This window comes from Diabrotica undecimpunctata, chromosome 4, assembly GCF_040954645.1.
Source record: "Diabrotica undecimpunctata isolate CICGRU chromosome 4, icDiaUnde3, whole genome shotgun sequence".
NCBI classification, from domain to species: domain Eukaryota; kingdom Metazoa; phylum Arthropoda; class Insecta; order Coleoptera; family Chrysomelidae; genus Diabrotica; species Diabrotica undecimpunctata.
Window position 1 is genome coordinate 88,119,229 of NC_092806.1, and position 10,528 is coordinate 88,129,756.

General features: G+C 32.9%; 1 protein-coding gene across 1 annotated transcript; it reads right to left on the reverse strand.

Annotated features, from left to right (window-relative positions):
• Positions 1–4,559: 4,559 nt before the first annotated feature.
• On the reverse strand, positions 4,560–9,941 carry LOC140438780 (uncharacterized). Its single transcript, XM_072528429.1, has 2 exons — positions 7,896–9,941; positions 4,560–7,604 (listed from the first exon to the last, which is right to left on the reverse strand). Exons 1-2 carry the CDS (start codon positions 9,939–9,941, stop codon positions 4,560–4,562), a joined length of 5,091 nt encoding a protein of 1,696 aa, XP_072384530.1.
• Between the last annotated feature and the right edge of the window lie 587 nt (positions 9,942–10,528).

A 10,528-nucleotide genomic window follows, 5' to 3' on the forward strand; every position in this document is an offset into this window, starting at 1 on the left:
GCAAGCCGGTGGTCCGGGGTTCGAATCCCACCGCCGGCAAGAACATCTAGACATTTTAAAAATGTCTATAGGCCCCAGGTCGACTCAGCCTGAATAAAAATGAGTACCTTGGGTAAAACCAGGGGTAATAATAGACGGTTGAAGCGTAGCACTGGCCATGTTACCTTCCTTGTATACCGTATGCCCTAGATATAGCAGACTACCCTGCTATACTCCCAAAGCCGCGACAGCGGTATAAAACGGGAGACTAATATTATTATATCATATCAATATATATATATATATATATATATATATATATATATATATATATATATATATATATATATATATATATTTCTAAAGTATTCAACTAGTGAATTCAGAGGTTTAATCGGTCATTCAGGTTGGCAAATAAAAAAAGAAGTCAACTACTTCATAAGTTTATTGAAGACGTTTCGCTTTATATTTCTAAAGCTTCATCAGTTCTAACTCAATATGTAGTATATTATCGATGTTATCATATCTACTGTACACTTTACTCCTTATTTAAAACTAACTTAACCAAAAAAGAAAAAACAAAAAACAAAAACAAAAAACACACAAACTTTGCAGAAAATAATGTTCATATTCGTAGATTTTGTTTTTTGTTTTTGTTTTTTGTTTTTTCTTTTTTGGTTAAGTTAGTTTTAAATAAGGAGTAAAGTGTACAGTAGATATGATAACATCGATAATATACTACATATTGAGTTAGAACTGATGAAGCTTTAGAAATATAAAGCGAAACGTCTTCAATAAACTTATGAAGTAGTTGACTTCTTTTTTTATTTGCCAACCTGAATGACCGATTAAACCTCTGAATTCACTAGTTGAATACTTTAGAAATATAAATTGACGGTCGTAGTCTTTACAATATATATATATATATATATATATATATATATATATATATATATATTGTTATGATATGTAAAATCGAGAAAAATATTGGTTTGTTTAAAAATATTTCAAAGTTCAAAAACATTAAAATAATTCAGATAAGTAGGATAATATCCAACAAACATTTCGGAGAAGGAAAGTTATTAAATCCTTGGATTTCCTGTACTAAACATAGTGTAAGCTTTACATCAATCATTTCTTTGTTATACTTGAGTGACCCGCATAAGTTTAAGTGAAAGCCAAAGAATTGAACGGGGTTTTTCAAAATCCATTAATGCAGTGATTAAAGACAATAGAAGGGATTATAGAAAGAGGTTTTTGTTAGTTTTTAAGATTTATAGAAAAATATTATTTGTAAATAAGTTTTAGGAAATTTATAATTATAGGTAAAAATTTGTTTGTTATCGAAATGAAAAAATGGGGGAATTGTGACGAGTTTTGATTGGCGGAGATTGAAAAAGGTGGGATAAGTATGTAGGAGGGAGTTTAGCGAGATTGAGGAGAGAGAAAAGATATGGTCAGTTGGTTTTCCAAGTCTGTAAGAGGAACAGTGTTTGTTCTCTGGTGTGGTTCCCAAGAAGTAGCAAGCAGTAGTGTTGAATGTTAGTGAGTTTTTGTGGAGTTAGTGTATCTGACAGTAGCTGAAGCAGCAAAATATTGTAAGTCATATTTTCTACTTATATTCCAAGAGTCACTGTTCAGGCCAACGAGAGATTCAGTTTATCGTAAAGAGAAGATATTCCAAGAGTCATTTTTCACTCGGGCCAACGAGAGATTCAGTTTATCGAGAGGAGAAAGGCTATCATAATTTGAATGATTGTTGCTTTTGAAGGAGATCATTAAGGACGATATACTTGCAACAATCTGTTGTAAGATTGCTGATTACATAGGGAGCGGTTGAGAGGAGATAATACAGTCTACAAGGAACAAGGATTTGGACCACTCATCATCAGAGAGAGATATTTTTTGTTTTTCTGAAGTTTTTTTTTTTTTTTTATTGATAACACAATTTTTACACGTAATTTAGAAAGGATATAAATATTTTGATTAGGAGAGTTAGAATAGTTTGGATTTTGAGTTTTCAATTAATATTGTTTGTACCATTAATTTTAATTGTTCACGTACGAAGAACAAAATTTTGAGAATCCTTATATGAGATTTGTTTATTGAAAACTTTTGAGTGTGAATTATTTCATTATTTTTTTTTCAATATATAGTGTTAGATCATATGTGTTTTTTATTATTCCGGTATTCTCTGGACCTTACCTTTCACATGTAATAGCATAGATATTGAAGCACGAATTTTAACCCTGAGATAAAAGAATTAAAAATTGTGATAGAGTCATAATCACATCATTGAAATAATTTTAATTAATCAAAAAAATTAATTAGCTAATTATTGCTTGGCGCACCAAGACTTTAAATATCACAATAACTGGCTTCCAAAACGTGGGGCTTGAAAATATCGCAGCTTTACATTTGAAGGAAGGGAAAGAGATCTGGAATAAGTACAGGTGATCCAGAGATAAAAACATATAACATTGAGGGAATTTGAATTTGAAAGTATTTTGACAATTTTTCCAGGGAATATAAATTTGATTTATTGATTGATCGTAGTTAGTGGATATTTACTGCTATTGAATTATTTGATTTTATTTTCTTTACCAATCGTACATTTGATATTTATTTTGAATTATTTGAATTTTACTGATTGCATATTTGATATTTGTCGTGAAAATTTAATACATTTGGGGAGAAATATTGTCGTGTTCTGAAACATATAGAGTGTTGTAAAATTTCACATTTGGCGGGGACAAAAACAATAACAAAAAGTAACAACATGTCTGTCACAAGGAGACAAAGTAAAATGCAGGAAAGGAAGGAGGATAACAGAGAAGATGAAACAATTTTGGAAGAAGTATCGGATAATGAAGGAAATGTGACAATAGTTGAGGAGAGAAAAGAACTATCAGGAATAGATAAAATATTACAACTAATGCAACTCCAGTCACAAAAAATGGATGAAACAAAACAAACAATGGCAGAAACAAAACAAACAATAGAGAAAAACCAAAAAGAAACATCACTAAAAATGGAAGAAAACCAACGGGAAACAAAACAAACAATGAACAATATAGAGCAGCGTCTGGAAAACTATGAACAGGAAATTAGAGGATGTGTTGAGGGGATAAAGAAAGAACTGATACAACAAATAGAAGAGATTAATGAAATTAAAAATGATATGAAAGAACAAGAAATGAGAATTAAAGATAATTTGGAGGAATTAGAAAGCAAACTTGAAAATGTAATGAAAGATAGTAAGACGGTCCAGAAAAAGGAATTAGAACAGTTAGAAGAAAAATTTGAAATGGCGCTACAAGAAGACAGGAAGGAAGTAGAAAGAAGATTAAAGCAAAATGAAAAACAAATGGCAGAAATTGAACTAAGAGGGGTAGAGAGAAAAGAAGTTATTATCCATGGAACAAGCGAGGCGAAAATACAATTTGGCGGGGATATTCGGAAAACACACCCAGTACCGTTTGTTAAAAATTTGAAAACCAAATTACAACATATTAGATGTTTTGACGATTGCAAAGAAACAATTAGAAACCATTTGAAAGAAGGAGCAGCGTTATGGTATGAAAGCAAGGAAGATGAGTTTGAAAACTGGACAGATTTTGAAAATAAATTTCTCAACTATTTCTGGGGGAAAAATAAACAGAGAGAAATCAACCAAGAGCTACAGAATGGAAAATATCACGAAAAAATGGGAATATCTGAAGAAAGATATGCTTTGCAGATATATAACAATTCAAAATATCTAGAATACAAATATTCTACCGAACAGCTGGTAGAAATGATCAGCAGACATTTTGAGGAAACGTTGGAAGATCACGTGATTTTGAGAAACTATCAAGATATTGATAGTTTGTGCCAATTCCTTCAATTAAAAGAAGCGAAAAGAAAAGAAATGAGAAATAGAAGACAACATGACCAATATAATGGAGCGGAAAGAAGGTATTCATCAAATTATGACCAGAGAAACCGACATCCCAGATCAACAAACGAATATAGGCCGAGAAATTACAATAATTACAATAGACAACAAAATTACGATAACCGGAATGATACACAAAATAGAACAAATGAAAATCACAACAGGAATAGAGATGCACAAAATCCTCCGAATTGGAATACGAACGAACAAAGGGACGATAGAAATAATCAGAGATTCCAACGACAAAACAGAAGAGAGATGAATCATGTGGCAATAGAAAAGGAGGAAGAAGAAGTATTCAATGAATCCAGACAGGATTTTCACTAAGGCATCCTGAATAATGTTTTTATTTCTGAGCCTTCAGAAGTATTGTGGACTGTATTCCTTGTATAAAAAATATTTATTCTGACTTTTAACACCTTTTTTATAATTATTTTATAAGAACTTAAAATTAACAAAACCAAAAAAAGAATGTCTTATTTCTCCTTGACAGCTACGCGCCGTCGTTGTCGCTAGTATTCGATGCATGCGCCCTGTGGTCCGTGCAGGGACGGCTCTTGCACTGTTGACTGCTGAACATGCCGCCCCCCTTGAAAGGCTTAAGTGATGCCTTTCAAACAACGCTTCTTGTAAACCATAACTATTATTGTTCATCCATTGGCAGGACGGCTAACTTTACACAAGGCCTTTTGAATTCACCTTTAGAAGTACGCACAGTCACAACCCGCACAACATTATCTGTCCCAGCATGTAGTTGCAATATTCTACCCAATTCCCATTTAGTAGGAGGAAGACCATCCTCTTGAATAATAACCAATGATCCAATTTTCACGTTGTCAGCTGCTGTTCTCCATTTGGTTCGCTGCTGAAGTGAAGAGAGGTACTCACGTGACCAGCGTACCCAAAAACTCTGAATTATCTGAGTCAGGTGATGATACCGTTTCAACTTATTCGGATTTATTTCAGTTAGCTGTTCTTGTGGCAGTGCTACAAGTGGTGCTCCAATTAGAAAATGTCCAGGGGTGAGTACACCAAGGTCTTCTGGACTTTCCGACAGAGGTAATAAAGGACGGGAATTTAGGAGAGACTCAATTTGCGTCAACAAAGTATACATTTCGTCATATGTAAATTTATTATTACACATTACCCTTCGTATATGAAACTTTACCGATTTTACAGTTGATTCCCAGATGCCACCAAAATGTGGTGAGTGAGCTGGAATAAAATGCCAATGAATCTTATGTTCCGAAAAATAATCTAAAAAATTTGATTTTACCGTTGCATCATTCATAAATGAATATAACTCCTGCAAATGATTATTTGCCCCAACGAAGTTAGTTCCATTATCAGAATACATATTTTTACATAGACCTCTTCTAGCAATGAAACGTTTAAATGAATTTAAGAATGAATTAGTACTTAAATCATATACAAGTTCAATATGTGTCGCCCTTGTTGTAAAACATGTAAAAATACATATATAGCATTTAACTACTTTACAATTCCGTAAATAGCTTGTTTTCAATTCAAAGGGACCCCCATAATCTACACCACAATTATAAAATGGCCTTGTAGGCAGAAGTCTAGATTTAGGTAAATCTCCCATAAGAGGTACAAGCAATGTAGGTTTGACACGAAAGCAAGTAACACATTTATGCAGAATGTGCCTAACCGTGCTACGTCCAGATAATAACCAAAATTCTAAACGAATTATTGATAGCAATGCTTGTGGACCTGCATGCAAGTATTTATGATGATACGATATCACTATAAGTTTAGTTAATACATGACCGTTCGGGAGTATGATTGGATGCTTCTGGTCAAAAGACAATTCTGACTTTTGAAGACGTCCACCAACTCGTAATAGTCCTTTATCATCAAGAAAAGGATTTAATGATAAGATTTTACTCGATTTATGTATTGGTTTTGATTTTTTTATTGTTTGTATTTCCTGATGAAATACTTCATTTTGTGCCATATATACCAAACAGAAAAAACTTCTTTCTTTTTCATCTACAGTAAAAGGACCCGTTGTCTTATTATTAGATGATTTACAATTGGTGACAAACCGAAGTATATATGCAAAAACACGCTGCAATTTAGCTAAGCTGGAAAATCGGTTCCAAATTTCAGCAAATTGCACAGTTGATATAAATGTTTGAATTACCTTCTGGTCAGGTATGATAGAAATGTGTGAATTTGACAAAGGCTTAGTAGGCCAAGACAATTTATGAGAAGCTAACCATGGTGGCCCATTCCACCACAATTTTGAAGTGTTTAATAACTTTGGTTCATATCCGCGCGTAATTATGTCGGCTGGGTTATCATGCGAGTCAACATGATGCCAGCTATATCCATTAGAAAGCCTTTGTATTTCCGACACCCTATTTCCAACGAAGGTTTTCCATTGTGACGGTTCACCCAAAATCCAATGAAGAGTTATCATTGAATCAGACCAAAAATGTACCTCATCAAAGCTAACACCTATTGTTGCGATAACCTCCGATGCCAATTTGGCAGCCAATAAAGCACCACACAATTCCAATCTAGGCAAAGATATTGTTTTTAAGGGTGCTACCCTTGATTTCGCACATAATAAATGAACTAAGCAAGAACCACCTTGATCCAGTGACCGAATGTAGAGTGCTGCGCCATAAGCAGACTCTGAAGCGTCACTGAAACAATGTAATTGTCTATTAATTGGATTAGAACACAAAACTTGCCTGCTAATGTTAGTTTTCTCCAAATCTGCAATTGATCCCCTAAACTGGTTCCAAGCTGTGTGTAAATCTAAAGGTAAAGACTCATCCCAATTTAATTTTAATTGCCATAGTGATTGCATTATTAATTTAGCTTTAATTATAACTGGCCCTACTAGTCCAAGAGGATCAAATATCTGTGAAACTAAAGACAGAACTGTTCTTTTGCTAACCTTTGTGTAATTAGAAAAATTGATTTTATATTGAAGCGAATCTATCTTTGAGTTCCAATAAAGCCCTAATGTTTTTGTTGTAACATCATCTGCAAGATAATGTTCAATGTCTCCCTTTATTTGAATATCCTCATCAAAAATTTCAGGTTTGTTTGATACCCATTTTCTAAGTGAAAATCCTGCTGTGCACAAAATATTATTTAATTCATCCTTTAATGATTTTACTTCTTCAATTGAACTCCCTCCTGTAAGCAAATCATCAACATAAAAATCCTTTAAAATCACCTGGGAAGCTAGAGGCAGGTTCAATTGATTCTCATGAGCTAATTGTTGTAAGCTTCTTATAGCCAAAAATGCTACTGGAGCGGTCCCATATGTTAGCGTTTTCAGCTTGTATGTCTCAATTGGTTGCTCATCCGAAAACCTCCATAATATTTGTTGTAGTTTTTGCTGAGTTTTGCAAACAAAAACCTGTCGATACATCTTTTCGATGTCTGAAGCTATAACTACATTATGTTTTCGAAAACGAAGAAGAATGCACATTAAATCATCTTGTAATTTTGGTCCGACCATTAGAACATCATTTAATGACAAACCACTGTCAGTTCTAGCTGACCCATCAAACACTACCCTTAATTTTGTAGTTAAAGACGTTTCTTTTAAAACTCCATGATGTGGAAGATAGTAGTTGGGTGTTTCTGAATTGAAGTCAGTTTTATCTTCAACCTTTGACATGTGACCCAACTGGATATATTCCTGCATAAACTCATGGTATTTAATTTTCATTTCCAAATTTTTATTTAATTTATTTTCCAATAATTCAAATCTTTTTAGTGCATTACTATAAGAATCTCCTAAGTCAGAAATGTTTGACCTTGTTGGTAATTTAACAACAAAATGACCGTTTTCATTTTTAATCGTGCTAGCTTCAAACAACTCTTGACAATAAATGTCCTCCTTGGACATAACCTTTTTTGCACCAAATTCTTCTATTAACCAAAATTTTTCAATTTGGTTTTCCAAAACATTAGACGAAAAATTACATACCACTGAATTGTTGCTAACCTTAATTGATTGACTAACTGGCCCTGAAATAACCCATCCCAACTTAGTTTTTTGGAGAATTGGTTGATCTTTGCCAAGTTTTATCTGACCCACACATAATAATTGCCAAAAAACTGATGCTCCCAGTAATACATCAATTTGTTTTGAAACCCCAAATGTTTCATCTGCAAGTACAATGTTTTTAGGAATATTTATAAAATCCAAGTTTAAATCCGAAGTTGGTAAATTGTCAGAAATTTTATCAATTACCAATAAAAATGCATTTGTTTGATAATTGCTAAACTTTGATAAAAAAGTCCCATTTAATGCCTGAGAAATGTTTGTTATACCTTGACCTAAACCTTTAACCGGAATGTGTACCTTATCTGCCCGTAATTGTAATTTTTCAAAAAATGAACGTGATATAAAATTTGACTGTGAACCTGAGTCCAATAAAACTCTACATTCATGCAAAATTCCATATTTGTCTTGCATATATACTAAGGCCGTTGAAAGTAAAATATCAGTTTTTAATCTGTATGATATACCTTGCTTAGAATGATTTAAAAAATTAATTGAATCCTGACCTATATCACCCGAATGTGATTCTAAAAAACATGTCTGACCTATATCACCCGAATGTGATTCCAAAAAACCTGTCTGACCCAAAAAGTTTAATTGAGATGTACCTTCCATTGAATTATTATGGAATGCACCTTGTCCCTGAATATGTACTTCCTTTCCCTGATTAGATATGCCATTTCCCTGTGTGTGTGTTTCTTTCTGGGTAGATATACCACAAATTTGTGATTCAACCTTTGATCCGTTGAGTTGAGTTGCATTTGTTTGTAAATGAGAATTGTTTATAAATTTACCATCCATATGTAAAAGAGTATTGTGTCGTTTTCCACAAACTTTACAACCTCCCCATGTACAATGTTGTACTAAGTGTCCATCCTTTAGACAGTTCCAACATGCTTTTGATTTTGTTACCTCTTGTCTTCTAGCTGACACTGATAAATTATGAAATTTTTTACATGAATAAAAATAGTGCGGTAAATTACAAAGTGCACATTGTTTGGACGTTGCAATGAATGACTTTGATAATGTCATTTTTTGCACCCTTTTTTTTGTTTCCTTTGATATTTGCTCTATATCTTGTTTATCCCTTTCTGAATTTTGTAAGTGTTGTACTTTATGATCTATAAATGCTAAGAATTCCTGTATCGTAGAAAATTCGTTAACTGGACCCTTTTCTTGCCATTCCTTATTTGTGTAATAATCAAGCTTTTTCTCTATGGTACAAAGTAAAAGAACATCCCAATGTTCAACTGGATAACCTAACATACCTAGTGACTTTAAATTTCTTTTTATACAACCTGACAATTTCTTTAATTCTAAACTATTTACCTGAGTTATTTTTGGATATTCATAAATAGCTTCAATATGACCACGTGCAATAAGTTTTTTCTTTTCATATGTTTCAGATAAAAGTTGCCATGCAATAGTAAAATTTTTGCTAGTAGTTTTTAGCTGCTCCAGTTCATCCTGGGCATCCCCTATCAAAGCCCTTTTTAAATAGTGAAGCTTGTCAACATCATTTAAATCAGAATTTTCTATGACCATACTAGTAAAACTATCTCTAAATTCTAACCAATGTTGATAACAACCATTAAAAGTTGGAACCTCCAGTGGTGGTAACCGTACATTTTTTAAGCTATTTCGATCTAAACTAGTATTGTGACCTGAGTTTGCTATAGTATCGTTTAAATTAACTTCATTCTTTAATATAATTTCTGCAGAGGCTATTAGTTTAAAATATGCATCCTGAAAATCTAACCTTTCTTGTAATTGTTCCTCTGATGTGTCTAATAAGTCAATTTCACTTTGTATTTGATCAAAATCATTCCACCATTCTTTGCATTTGTCAACCCTAACTTGTAATTCTACTATTTTATCGTGAGTAAAACTGCTTATAAATGAATCAAATTTTGTAATTTGTGCCTTAAAGATACCACGCTTTCTTTTTAAAACTGTTAACTGATCCATTGCATAGACTATGTATAATATTAATAAAGTTTAAAGCTTGCTATTAATAAATCCTAACAAACCGAAATTATAATAACCTTGTGACACAAATTAATATCTCTCTTATTCCAGGATAGGTATTATAGGAATGAAAAAATGTGTACTCACCACATACCATGCCATATAAACTTTTTCACTTGCCGATAAAAAATACACTTGTTGCTTGTTGATAAAATCCGGCTCGAAGGACCATGAATAATGTTTTTATTTCTGAGCCTTCAGAAGTATTGTGGACTGTATTCCTTGTATAAAAAATATTTATTCTGACTTTTAACACCTTTTTTATAATTATTTTATAAGAACTTAAAATTAACAAAACCAAAAAAAGAATGTCTTATTTCTCCTTGACAGCTACGCGCCGTCGTTGTCGCTAGTATTCGATGCATGCGCCCTGTGGTCCGTGCAGGGACGGCTCTTGCACTGTTGACTGCTGAACACATCCACTAAACAAAAGTAAAAAACTCTCCGGTATATTTTGTCACCCGAGAGAGTTTATACAGTTGGCGGGAAACGAAAAACAAAATTCTAATTCCAGTCTAATTTTTTTA

What these genes read in the sequence shown, in the direction of transcription:
- LOC140438780 (XM_072528429.1), bottom strand. Translation starts at nt 9,941, where the DNA reads ATGGATCAGTTAACAGTTTTAAAAAGAAAGCGTGGTATCTTTAAGGCA. An exon ending in AGGTTAGCAACAATTCAGTG is followed by an intron (nt 7,605 to 7,895) that starts GTATGTAATTTT and finishes GAGTTTATGCAG; the next exon opens with GAATATATCCAGTTGGGTCA.